We start from the raw sequence: 15,050 nt of genomic DNA, 5'->3' as shown, positions 1-15,050 counted from the left end.
GCACCACCACAACGAGGTCAGTTGCTCAAAAACGAGACGCATCTGGCGACCGTGTGCACGTTCTCCACCAACCTGTTGTAGAGCTCGCGGCGCACGCTCGCCGTGAACTTGTTGACGAGGCAGAGCGTGACGGTGGCGGCGAACACGCCGTTGTACAGCAGCACCAGCCGGAAGTTGCCGAGCCACTCGATGCGCCCGAAGTCGCCGAGCAGGTCGAAGTTCGTGATGCCTGCGGGCGCGGTGCGGGCGCGGTGCGTTATGTATGGGTGCAATTTAAAGACAATTCGATGGCTGCGGTTCGGTGGATGGCGGTTTTTTAGAAGTTTGCACTCGATTTAGGGCATTGTAAAATATTTAAGCGCCTTCGAATTGTCTGAACATGATCAAATTTGGATGAGACTACAAGGGAGACACCAGCTTTCTAATAATAATAAAAAAATGATCCAAATCGGTTCACCTACTTCATTAAGTTAGGTTCTAAATTAAAAACCCAAAAAAAATTAATAAGTAGAATTGAGAACATCTTCTCTTTTTAAATCGGTTGAAAATAAATACTCATTCGGAAACTGTACTATGGTAAATAGCGATTTTAGTAGTTTTACTCGGTTTTGGGAATTTTTATAGATGAACATCAATAAATAAAAAAAAATATAACTGTATTTCGTAAAGTCATTTCTACCAAAATTTTGGAAGTATTAATGATAAGACAGTTGAACGCAATTGTATAAATAAATAGTACATTGGGTATAGTTTCTAACATATACAAAGGAGATACAAAACCGTTGAGGATGTAAAAGTGATAATAACAAATATAAAACATCCAATTCTTAAACATGATCAATTTGAATACTAAGTAACTATTTTCTGCAAACTTTCCGGAAACCGACCAAATCGTTATTTTCACATATTTTTCAATTGATCGCTATAAGAACTCACCAAGGATCTTAACCAGCAAAGGTTGCGCAGTAGAATGCGCCAATAGAACCGCACACAGAGCGATTATCCTCGTGAGCGGTGTCCGCCTCGTCTTGGGCAGCACGCGCAGAGCGCTCATGGGCGTGCTGAGGCCGGTGAGCGACGCCGCGTGCAAGTATAGTATTAGAAAAGCTTCTAGTGTTGCGCCCGCCCAACCGAGCTTCGATAGAGACGCGATGCCTAATGTGAATTGCTGAAAATATAATGGTTAGGGCATTAGGATATAAATAAGAACAGTTCACTGATAAACCTTACATGACATATTTATGACATTTTGAGAAAGTCAGTAAATGATCCTTCAAGAATTCAAGAGGTAAATTCCTTCCTGACGCGATCGCCTCATAACTTACGACTTACAGATCGATATAATTCATTTAAGTGTATATTGAAAGACTGATCACTCTCTCAATATCCACACATTGACGCACTTTCATCATAATATTGAATGAAATATCATTAAGTTCCTTTATACGTTTCCTGGTGCCAATTATGGCTACCTGTACTACTGATATAACACCTCACTCACCCTGGTGCTAAGCGGCAGAGCTTTGATCCCGATCAGCAGTTCCAATGTATTCTGGAGCACCATCAGCACGGTGATGGTGGTCAGCGCCAGTAGCAGCAGCATCGCGAGCGGGTACACCACGTTGCGTTGCAGCGATGATGTCTTGCGTTTGTTCTCCACTTCCTGGTTACGAGTAGTATTATTATTGTATTACTGTTCCGCGCGGACAAAACCAACGAAAGCAAGTATTCTGGTAAATGGTACTGGCAAGAACAATCAAACTCCGTTGATGTTTTTACATGTAAAAGGAACAAACATCAACCCGCGACGTACCAGTGAATGTCGTGTGTGTGACACTTTTGCAAAATTTTTCATTCATGCTCAAATACCTCTATCATAAGTTATTACTATTATTTTTTAAAACTAAAAGTATATGTTTAAGACCTTAAGCATTTCCAAAATATAATTGTAATACATTAAGCGAAAAATAACTTACATATTAATTGTTCATTGAAATTAAAATCGATCTTCAAATAATCCTAACATGAATACTCCTGAAAACAATGACTTTATTTTTTACAAATGTGCGTCAATATTTGCGCATTGTTCTTTATCCAATATATAACAAAAAATTATTTAAAATAATGAAATACAATATTTAAATACCTACTTGGGTATTTAGTAAACTAACATGATGCAACTCCGTGTTGGCATTACTCATCGCGGCCAACGCAAAGATTTTTCAATATTTAATATTTCAATACGAATTTCCTCCCTTTATCTCCGATGTAAGAATTATTCAGTGACATAATACCAAAATAATAACAATTCTTATCGTCTATTTTACTATAAACAATAAATACACTACAATCAGTTCTCCGTTACACGTAGTTGCTATTATCTTATGAAATAAGAAAACGCTTTTACGTTATCAATAAATTGATTTACATTCATCTAAAGCGTGCATTTACGGAATGATGATTCATCTCAAATTCAGATTGAAACATTCGCCACAGCAGCTATCGTATCACACGCGTAATAGCGTAACGCAATGGGGAACGGTTTTAATGCATTATTGTATTAAGACCACGAGTTTTTTGCTGAAGACATATCACGTTCATTCCATCTGGTTAAAATATGTATGCAAAGTAAATAGAAAGCTTATATAAGTATTAAAAAGAAGATACATACTAATAATTACAGCAATTAATTTGCAAAGAATAAAGTGGTAAAAACTATCCTCCACGCTATTAATTATTGTTCTTCTGAGTAAATAAATTATTTTTTTATTTCGTGAATGAAAAAAATGTAATAATAACAATTATTTGTTTTCAATACATTACTCCAAGTACAAATAACAAAACAAACCTTTCTCATAGCAACGATGCGATGTAACCTCTCATTGAGGCCGGCTTGCAGCGCGCCATTCCTAAGCCGCAATAGAGGAATCTCTTTCCCCTGAGATATGGACGCGTTGCTCTCCTTCGTTATTGATATACTCGCATCTATGGGGGCCGATATATCACCACGGTCTGGGTACATTGGCTCTGGGGATATGTAGCCCACACCTGGAACGAAAGTTTCATATATTTGTAATATATACTAATATTATAAAGCTGAAGAGTTGGTTTGTTTGTTTGAACGCACTAATCTCAGGAACTACTGGTCCGATTTGAAAATTTCTTTCAGTGTTAGATAGACCATGACGTATTGAGGATGGCTATATGCTATAATTGTACCACGGGCGAAGCCGGGGCGGACCGCTAGTTATTTATAACTGGCTTTCCGCCTGCGTATTAAAAGAATATTCCCATTTGAATGAGATGTTTTCTGCAGTAAGAAATAGCCTATGTCTCTCTAGCATCCTAAAATAATCTCCAGATACAGAAATCATATAATAAAATCCATCCATTGCGACGTGAAAGAAAGGAAAAGCAACGACATTTTCGTATTTATAATATTATATAAAATAACGTATTTTTTATATCATATGATGTCCAGCATAAGTCAACCCGCGGGCCACAGATAAAGCTAATGCTAACAGCAAATTTCAAGTGGCTCATTCATTTTCAACTACACCGTTTCATGTAAAATAGGCAGCAAACAACTATGAAAACATAATTGAATTTAAACATCCATAAATAAATTGAATCTTTACACAATAGAAACGCGATTCAATTCTCATTCTTAAATTTTTATTTTCGATGTTCAATAGCAGTTTTATTCATAAAAATCACCTGGATTGCCGACAGCCAGCTGCATTTGGATTCTTTTAAAAATTTTACACAAGTACAAGAACTCAAGCTTCTATTGTGTGTTGAGGAGAGCACCCCACTATATAACAAATACCCGCTCAGATTCAAGAAAAATTTATAATTTATTATGGGTGGCCAGTTAATTCTGATACATAGTATATAAAAGTCGCTTTCCACTGTCTGTGTGTATGTATGCTTAGATCATTAAAATTATGCAACAGATTTTGATTGTATTTTTAATGGATAGTGATTCAAGAGGAAGGTTTATATATAATAACTAGCTGCGCCCCGCGGTTTCACCCGCGTAAGTCCGTATCCCGTAGGAATATCGGGATAAAAAATAGATGTTGGCCGATTCTCAGACCTACCCAATATGCTTACCAAATTTCAGAGGAATCGGTCAAGCCGTTTCGGAGGAGTATGGCAACGAAAACTGTGACACGAGAATTTTATATATATAGATAAGATAATATGTAATTTATAATATTCAATGTAAGTATAATAACATATATTAAACTACTCAAAATTTAACGCGTACGAAACCGCAAGCAAAAGCTAATGTAAATAAAAGTACAACCTTAACACTTGTTATTTAATTTAACTTATGAATAGCGTAAAAATGTTAAAGTAAATACATTATTTTATATCAAAATGGTTCTACCATTATGAACATAATGATTATGAATATGACGAAATTGTTTTTAGATATCATTTCCACAAAAAGTCTAAAAATTGCATATTGTTGTTATGTTTTTTTTTTATAATTAGAAAAACAAGCCCACGTTATGTCAACAATATATACATTTAAATCAATTCTCTCGAAATGTAAGTCTATCGAACGAAACATAAGCAGAATCTTCCAAAATCAAAACATACCTACAGACAACAACATCATGCAGTCATAAAACAACAGTTTATTTTTAAACGCCCTACTGGGCTGTATTTATCGAGTTTACAAGCAAAATATTATTATCGGCCGTGTATTGTTCATGTCCCTTCTGCGTTCTATTGTCACGATATGACGCTATGAGGTTAGGCAACTACGCACAATGTGCATCGAGACAATGCTTCGTCTTAGTTTAACATAAATATGTGACTAGATTGCCCATTTCTAGCTTCAATATTATACTTAATTTTGCTATAGATAGCATATTCTATCAAATCGGCTATTATAAAAAAATAACTGTCATATTTTTACTCTTAACTTAAAAAAAAATAAATCTGTTGCGATGACTTGAAAAAAACGTGGCACGGGTAAATATTTCGTGCTAATCGATGCACAAGTTTTACGGAATAAACAACCTTCGAGCTTACGGGTCATAACGCTACGCAGTATGCAGCGCTGTATGTGACAGAGTATGAAGGTTGATAAAAAAATTCCAGTATAGGTAATATCTCTCTATATTGATAGAAGTTCTCTTAAAACGGAGTGATCGAAGCTCTCTTAAAAACGAAGTGCAATTAAACATATGTGTAGAAACATAAACGACCAAACTCCAAGGACGTTAACCGCGCTATCGGCTGATGAACCCCACCATCCCGACCAATGCTTTGTTTCCATTCGAATCGATTTGTTAATTTTAAATGTATTAAACATTTTACATTAAGAACTAATATGTTTAAATAAAAATAAAGATTTTGTTACAGGCCATTTTTTATAAGCTCGCTAATACTAATAAATAATCTTTAAAAAATCGAGGAATAATGTTTAAGACTTAAGTATATAATTTGGTACGGCCTACCTACGACCAATTCAGAGGTCTTGGCCTGAGATATTATGTCGCTTATCAATGAAAAGTACTCCCTACTAACAAATAATACATATTATTGTCACTAGAGCTAAAGCTTAGAGTGTTATTATAGTAAATGTAATGTATCAAAATGTAGGGTTTTAACAAGCACGCTTCGCTTTAAACAGACTTCACTGATTCTACCACACACGGTTGTATTTCTAAACACGTATACATCAAACGTTACGAAGGTTATACAGCTCGGAGGTCAGCTCAATTATGTTGGTCCGGAAACTGTTAAACATTCACGAATTACCTACTAGATTAGGGCTCATCGATCATATTTACGTAACAATTCTAGATGATTGTTGGGCGATTTTATTATATGTGCAGAATCCAAAGTAAATCAAGTATCCTATTAATCTAGAGTAATATAAATAATGTGCAGGTGTTTATTGAAAAAAAAAAATCGGCGATTTGGTACTTTTTAGAAGAAAGATAGGACTTTTTGACGAAAAAAAAGCAATAGATGAAACGAAATTTATATTAATTACCAGATCAGAAATAATTCTCAGGGTTTCTCATCAAACCTCGTATTTAAATATAAAATTAATAAAGATTCTGTAGATACCACAATAACGTGTTTTGTTTTTGTAATAAAATAAAAACGTTCCTTATATGTAATATTATGTTGTTATGTATAACAGGTTATAGATTAAGTTATTTTCTATCTATTATATTTTTTTTTTAAACCCGTAATGGCTCATAGACCATAGCACATACGATATGAAAATGCATTTTTTTCAAAACAAACCATAGAAAATAAGCATTCAACAATAACATACGTCTCGCGATATCGACCTTGATGCCAACACATTTGGCATTAGCCTTTAATATTGCTGGTACATTGGTACATTGTGACGAAATAAATATAAAATATTACATTATGCGCCGCGTTCCGCGTGTCGTGCTATTTGTTTTACATTTCATACTGTTGACACCACGTCACATATAATATTACTAGGCTGTTGCTATATATAGATCACTACGTCACTCAGTAAGTCAGTCAGTCAGTAAGTAAATTCAATACTTTGTTTAGATCTTCATTCATAATCCAGAATGTTTTTCGCATTTTACTCAATTTTGTTAAGAATTTCACACTAAATAATTGTAGTAAATTAATGTTTATTTTAAATTAATAGAAAAACACTACTAAAATTTTGATCCACAAAAAGTGGACGTCGCGGATGTGCTTTGTACAAAACAGTTTAACGACGCAAACCAACAAAAAATGTTATACAAATTAAGGAATATTCCTAAACACTCTATAAGAAACAAAAAATATATTTTTTATTTGAGGAAAACGGTTTCCTTTCTAGTCCATTACTTCCTTTATTCTCTCTCGATTGTTAATGGGCTGTGGAGATCGCTTACCATCAGGCGAACCACCGGGTCAGTTGCCCGCTATGACGTAAAAAAAACTTACCTGTAGCGAGCGAGTTATTAATCCTCCTCCTGACGGTGTCCTCCTCAAACGAATACACATAATACTCTTCGTTGAGATCCCGCAGAAACTGCGGCTTCACCAGCACCCCACCGACCACGCTGAACAGCCTCACGAAACCCAACGGCGTAAACACTGCGGAACGGGACGAATTGATCACAATAAAGCACGTGAAGAGCTTGATTTCTTTATTTTATTCGCATATTACAATTTTTTAAATGCATTATAATTAATACTACTACTACGATTTTAAGGTAATTAAATAAGAATTGTATATCAATACACGAAAAATATTTAAATGTTTGTATTTATCGTTATAGCAAAAACAGATGCATATTAACACTATACATTAAGATAGAGTTAGTTACAAATTCGTTTTCTTATAGTTTTAATTACATAATGATAAATATTCATATGCATTGTCTGAACGAGGCGTTCACTTTTGATATCATTGTGTGTGAAATTGTCATGTTTTCACATTATATTTTTTTATATTTCACATTCTTCTTTGATACCTAATTCCTATGTATTGTATAACGTTTTGATTGTAAGCTAAAAGCTCTATACAAAATAAAATTACACAATACATTGCGCAGACACCAAACATAGATTATTAAAACCTCATTCGTCAACTCACAGATCAATGACTTGGCAACGGTAACTATGTACATTAAATCAATGACAGACAACAAATATATTAGGCAAAACAACGGAGCCACAACGGGATTATTAGCATACGAGTTATAACTATAAAATGAGCTTGAGGAAAACATTTAAGAACCTTGCTCTTCATGAGGAAAGCAATTTGGAGTTGAACGAAGAATGGAACAACTTTGTGAAGAGGATGGGGGAAGTATCTGGTTTGGTCAGAGACCTTGCAAGTGGTGATAGGGAAAAGGCAGATGCGGCTAAGGTTCTAGCCGATCAGTATCTTGAAGGGAAAGTTATTTTAGATGAAGAAGTAAAAATGACGATCAAAGACGATCGTACCGTTATTAACCAGAAGGCATTTCAATCTATGGACAAGAAAGATACGGTATTTATTTGCTACTAAAATACAAAAAAAATATATAGTGATTGACATTTTTATAAATAACACACATTTAAGAGGGCAAAAAATAGAAAATTAATCGAATTTCTTAAAATTGAACAATAATTACTGATAACTATTCACGAGTTAAAGCAATCTAGGTACAATCACGCTAAATAGGTTATCAATATACTATTAACTAACATTAATGAATATCACTAGCCTGTTATCACTACCTAAGCTATCATAGAAATGCAAGCTAAACACGTTTTACATTATAAATAGAACTATATTAAGTAATGTTAGTTCATAAATAGCACGATTGTATCGGTGAAAGCAATTTGGCTCGTGTACCGCTATAAATACCTATCATTTCTATTCACGTTTACCGAAAGAAAGATCTGTTGTAATCTAAACATTTTAAAATATTTCTTTTAAAATAACTACAGATCGAAAATAGTAAAAAATAATAACGTTGTGCTATTTAATCCGGCTTAAAAGGCAGTCATTATGCCCGATCTTTCCATTTTAAAATATTTGCTGTAAGTGGTCTCGGACAACTTAATTAAACTATTCTGAGTAAACGCTTACTGCATATTGTTTCACGGCCTATTCTCTAGTAGCTTTCCTCTAGTATGTTATATTTTTATTCACATATTAGTATCCTTTTATAACAAAAGTTGATTACTATTGCCATAAAATCTATAAGCACTCTAGGTCAAGGCCGAATCAGTTTTATCTCGCTTAATCATTGACTTACCAATGCGTAAAACTTCATATAAAAATCATAGATATAGTAACCATTATCTTCGATTAATGTGATTATAGACGCTTTACTGCTAAGCAGCTTATGCAAAGCATTCACACAAGACACTTCAAGAAATACGTCGCAAAATAGCCTAACTACGAGAAAGTTCTAAATAATATAAACAAACACACGCGCGTGAAGGCCTTGTATCTAAAATTCAAACAACTAGTAATCTAACATAGACGATTAACGGTACTGACCTAATAGTGACTAACTGTTACTAAATATGCTTCATTCGCGTCCTTTTAAGCAATTTTGCACGTTAAGAGCCCATATATATGGAAGAATAGATTTAACTGTTGTAATACAAAATTGTGTTGGATGTATATTGTTGTAGGTTTTTATAAAATGGAACGACCTGCTTTTTTCTTCTTCTTGAACACAATGTATACTCAAATTTATGTTATGTGTGATTTAATATAACGCAGCAAGCAAATTGGGCTGCAATTTTATATCAATATGACACATTAACCTAATTTAATTCAAGTGTGGAAACTATTGTACGAAGTAATCTGATAAATTTAATGTTTATCTTTGCTATTTATAATTTGTAATAACTCAATTGCCACAAATCTAATAAAAATAGATATATCTGTACAACCGACATAATATTCTCATATACTTGTACGTATAATTATCAACTTATACAAAAAATTACTCCGTCCAATGCTTAAAAAAATCTTTTTCCAATTTCGAATTCAAAATCAACTGAATATATTTCCTAATGTTGCCAGGGAGAAATCGATAAGGATGCATGGATGGCTGAAGTAAGCAAAGACGCAGAACGCCGCGCGCTGGACCGCAAAATTCGCCACGAAAAAGCTGACACACTAAAGACCCAAGCAATTAAGGCTTTTCGACGTGAAGAATACGACAGGGCCCTGTCTTACTACAATCGCGCCATAGAACAAGTTAAAGACAATCCGATGTTTTACTGTGACAGGGCTTTAACAAACATTAAACTAGGACACTTCGACAAGGTAATTTCAGTGTGGTTACTTTGAAGGTCATCGCCCTCCGTTACATGCATCCAAGGGACTGGTTTTGAGTCGATAATGATGTTATTCAAAACGCGTTAGTTATCTACAACAAATACCAAATACAAACGCATTCGCTGGTCTCTAGTTGCTCTCTACTTACGATTTATCAATCATTTATAAAATTTGTTTCAAAGCCAAAACGTTTACGAAAACAATTACGACGATGCTGAAGAATCTAAAAATAATGTACTGGTTTTATCTAGCGGCGGCTAAATAAACCGTGTTTGATGTCTACTGAAATGAAACCAATAGAGGCGTATCGAATCGAAAATAAACGTTTATAACGTTTGCAAACAAAAATTTATACAATTGGTAGGTTAAATGAAATTCATTAATTATATATAAACAGATTTCATCGCTTTATGGGGCTGTATAACTGTAATCGATAACATCGCTAGTATTGTCTTATCAAATGGCAATCGGATTAATCGCATTAACATTCCTAAAGGACCGGAAGGATAATATCTATAAAATAAATTAATATCCCAACAGGTGTTCAAAGACTGCGAATGGGCGCTACGACTGAACGAAAAGAGTTTCAAGGCTCGGCTTTACAAAGCGAAAGCTCACAAAGAAATGGAAGAATTCGACAAATTGGAAGAGTGTAAGAAGGAATTGTACGATATGTTCCCACAACACGACGACCTCATTAAATACTTCCTCGATAAGAAAGAACTTGAAGACACCGAGTAAAAATTACGTTTTGTGCTATGTTTGTGTTTCGTTGTCAATTGTCATGTTATTTTAATTTGTACGATTGTCAATATACTTAATTAGAATCTATATCTATATTTTATCGCGCATTTCGTAATAATTCATATCAGCAATGTACATTTGAACTTGGACGAGATTAATTTGATAATTATTGCGTTAATTAATACATACATCAAAGGTATTTTTTGTATGTGTAGTTAGCCCTATATTTATTGACGTGAGAAAGTCGGGTAGTATTTGCATTTCAATTTAAGCTCCAAAAACGTATCTTACAAAATGACACCGTCGACATTAATTCCGTCAATTCATTCCACCCACATAGCAATACTAATAATATCAATTAAAACTTACCCAATAACATCAATACGCCGACGAAAGACACGCAGGAATAGAGAAACGGAAGGTACGTCCATAAATCTGCGAACAAATTGTACAAATTATCGTTTGATGTCGTTTTATTTCGTCGTATGTCATTGTGCCTTTTTGAAAGACGATTATTTATTATTTATTATTTATTATTTATTATTTGTTATTTGTTATTTATTATTTATTATTTATTATTTGTTATTTGTTATTTGTTATTTATTATTTATTATTTATTATTTATTATTTATTATTTATTATTTATTATTTATTATTTATTATTTATTATTTATTATTTATTATTTATTATTTATTATTTATTATTTATAAGTCGAAAATGAAAAGATGAACGAAAAAAAAATATTTATACTGAAGTAAGAATTGTTTATTATAAATTCTTATAAAATAGATAAAATCAATGATTTACGCTCAATATTTGGAAACTATTATTCACAGTACTCTCCTACGCATAGTCGCATATTAAAGCAAACCCATTATTATTAGTTGTTGGTGTACTTTCGGTACGTATTAAATTGCATACAAGTCCTCGACAAGATATCATGTTACCTTATTGCATCCGATACGAAAAGATATCGGATTAACTTGAGAATATTATTACGTTATTTATAAAGCAATACATATTGCATAAGTAATAGAAAATTTATTGCATTTCTTATTCACTGCGCTTACAAAATACATTATCTATATATACTGTGATTATATTAAATCTTAAGATGATTTACGCTTCAAACGTCGCGTTTTAAGTGGCTGGGGATCTGGGTATTTGGATGTCGTTTGATGCTTTATAGGTACTAGTATGGTTAAATATACAATTCCCTGTTTCACAGCAGGGTAAGAGCTACCAAACTTGTAGTACCCGACTTAAGGTTAAAAATTGCTTTGTATAGAAGTATATCGTTATCGTAAACGGTAAATGTTCTCAGTCTGACAAATAAAGAAAACCTAACTAACAGCACGTGACCATATGTTTTAAATTTTTCAATTGAATCAAACAATCAATTCCAATGCTTTTGTCAATTACGTTACGGCAAGAGCTTTTTCACGTTCTAACTCCCAACTGATATTATTCAATTCGCCTTTCCCTGATTATGTTAAAGGCTAGTGCAAACTTATCCCAGATGTAATTATTTACGAATATTCCGTACGCGAGGCGGACGCACCCACTAACATTGCATTGACCGAAACAGTAATGTGGCCAGTGTTTACACTCAATTTAACATAAATAATGACATTTACATAAATAGATTATCTGCTATGCATCCACATACAGAATTCATGTAGTCTGGCCCCGTAACCTAGAATCGCTTGTAAAAGAAACTCGATACATATTTATACATTAATATTCAAGAATTTACTTACATTACATGTATTTGTTTATGAAAAATTTCTATGGTATATGGTGGTCCTTGGAGTTCATTTAATGTATAATTATATATCCTATTTAGAAAGAAGAAAGAAAGAAAGAAATAATGTTTATTTAACACCACCACATTTACAGTTAAATTAAAATTAAAATTAAAAAGTGAACTTATGACTAAACGGTGTGGTGATAAAAAGGGTATCTACTCAGCGTGTGCTACGCGTAATGCGCAGCGCTGATTTTCAGTAGCTCCTTGTTGGAGTGCCAGTCAGAAGAAATAAACATACAAGCATACATTATATAAACAATACAAACATACTTATAGATATTTTAAAAGCAAATTGGTATTTAAACTAAATATTATACATATATATCTATATATATATATAAAAAATAGGAAATAATTATAAAATATAATAAATGAAATAAATTGTTATAAAATAAGGTGAAAAAAGGAAACAAATTATAAAATCACTATATACTATACGACTAAGGCTGGTTATGAAATTCTGTAATTAAAAGTTTTTTTAAACCAGATTTAAAACTAAATAAGGTCTTTGCCATTATTTACTTTATCAGTCTTTCTTAATGTGGGCCAAAGCGCTCCATTGGACTGAAGGCCTAGACCGGGGCAGCAAGGAGTCCAGAATAGATCAAATTGAATGACTTCATTATTATATTTGTGGAGACAGCAACCGATAATGTAATAGAAGTTGTGAAAAAATTGTGAAAATTTTTTTGCCTATGTACAGTGAAAATATGTCAATGAAATTGCACATGTTGAATATTTTAAGTGCCAAAGTAAATGTCTATCTGTCTTTTCTTCACACTTAAACCCCTGAACCAATTGAATAAAATTTGGTCCAGAAATAATTTTGAACACCAAGAAAAAAGATAGGATAGTTTGTATCCTGGATATCCTAGAGGAATTGGAACTATACAGGAAAAAATGTGGTCCTTTCTTTTGTTTGTCTAACCAGTTAAAATGTGGGTGAAAAGCTAGTATTTTATGTACTTAACTTACAAAAACAAGTGTAATATATTATGTATAACTATTATTTTTACTTTTAATACTGTCAATTATTATTTAATGCCCATTAGGTGATGAACAACTTTTTTAATGTTTTTCCATTATCATTTACTCACCCTGATTAAAATCTAATAATCTAACCAATTTGTTTAAAAGGTTGTCATAATTATCATTTCTCTCCTATACTTTATTTATTTTATCCACTATTCTAATTAAGTGGCAATACTTAGGAATCACTATTATGAATAAAAAATTTATTTTTGTCTGAGGTAATACCTATTCACATGATCAGCCTATAAAGCCTTACAAATGAAATAATTTATATTTCATCAACTGTATACTGAGAGTCAAATAAAACACATTTATAATATTACATCGAAATTGAGATATTTGTAAAGCTAGTATTATACATATTAGCTTATTTTTGTACAACCTCCAGTAATATATGACTAAAAAGAAAAAATAATAATGTACTTACTGAGCAAAGCATCAATGCCAGATCTGTCCCCTTTGAGCCAAGCTGAAATGACATAAGCTAGGCCTAACATTGCAATGCCCAGCAAGATCAGGACTATAAATGTCTCATACACTCTGCCTTTCAGCCCCCTGCATCCTGGAAATCCAGTGGACTCCGAAAAGAGATATGCAAATGGCAGGAACACAAACAAAGACAGATTTGAGAATAGGAATACATGGTTCCATAGACCTGAAAAAATATGTAATATTAACACAATTTTCTTAATTCAACATTATGAAAAAAATGCATGCAATGAAACAAATTCATGTGGAAGAAAGTAGTAATTCATTGATATTTCTAGAAATGAATACCTAGATATAAAAATGTTTCTTACCTTGTATTAATGAACTATTTAGCCACTTGACATAGTAACTGTTTGGGTACAGTATAAGCACTTCATTACTGACTATTGACACTGGCAGCAAGAGTGCTGAACCCAGAGAGACGGCAAGTGCAAACGTGCACAACCACAAACTTATACGATAAACCTTTACTTCGTCTTCATCTGCCGTAAAGTAGTCTTCACTGTCTCGCCTCCGGAATTTCTCGATTAACATGAACGAGAAAAGGTACAACAAAATAAACAGTAGCAGGAATATCTACAACAATTTTTATTAATTGTAAAATTTCAGCACAAAAATGTTAAAAGTAAATTGATATCATTACAAAGACACATACGATTTGCTCCCTAACATTGTTGTGGAATATTTGCTCCCGCAGATCTGCCTCATCATCCATCGTCTACCATCTATTGTTTATCTTTTAATAGATTTTTCTATCAATAATTGTTCCACGGTAAAATAGCACTTCATTTTCACTTTTTACATTTTTATTTGAATAATAGACACCACATTTACATTTTCAGATAAATTGCTAATAATTATTTTTGTGTTCAACGTCACTTTGTGTGATTTTTATTTCAAATCAATACAATAAGACAAATATTGCTGCGACGAATGGTGTGAAAACACGACTAATTTTATTTTCTCTTGCGGTTTCTGACTTCTCAACTCAATCTCGTAATTTGAAAACTAAAAAAGTCAAACTTAAAAGCACAGATAACAAAAATATATGAATAACTAATATACACAGACTATATGACAAAAATTAAACGTAGTTCTAAACTGTTTAGCAAATAAGTTGATTAAAATTATACAAAATTAGGTACTTTAAGATTCTATTATCAAATAATTCTTGG

General features: G+C 32.9%; 1 protein-coding gene across 1 annotated transcript in view; it reads right to left on the bottom strand.

Moving 5' to 3' along the window:
* LOC119840354 (protein Lilipod) overlaps positions 1-14,869 on the bottom strand; it is a 19,624-nt gene extending 4,755 nt beyond the window's left edge. The window contains exons 1-9 of the mRNA XM_038366935.1: positions 14,531-14,869; positions 14,187-14,451; positions 13,814-14,041; positions 10,913-10,978; positions 6,952-7,104; positions 2,849-3,048; positions 1,502-1,663; positions 937-1,168; positions 73-229 (exon numbers count right to left, since the gene is read on the bottom strand). Coding sequence (XP_038222863.1) covers positions 73-229; positions 937-1,168; positions 1,502-1,663; positions 2,849-3,048; positions 6,952-7,104; positions 10,913-10,978; positions 13,814-14,041; positions 14,187-14,451; positions 14,531-14,590 — 1,523 coding nt within the window. The 5' untranslated portion in view covers positions 14,591-14,869. The remainder of the gene's footprint in view (positions 1-72; positions 230-936; positions 1,169-1,501; positions 1,664-2,848; positions 3,049-6,951; positions 7,105-10,912; positions 10,979-13,813; positions 14,042-14,186; positions 14,452-14,530) is intronic.
* Positions 14,870-15,050: the final 181 nt, after the last annotated feature.

The sequence above is a fragment of the Zerene cesonia genome, chromosome 6, assembly GCF_012273895.1.
Source record: "Zerene cesonia ecotype Mississippi chromosome 6, Zerene_cesonia_1.1, whole genome shotgun sequence".
Classification (NCBI taxonomy): Eukaryota; Metazoa; Arthropoda; class Insecta; order Lepidoptera; family Pieridae; genus Zerene; species Zerene cesonia.
The sequence above is the reverse complement of the archived record's forward strand: the minus strand, read 5'-3'. Positions and strand labels throughout refer to the sequence as shown.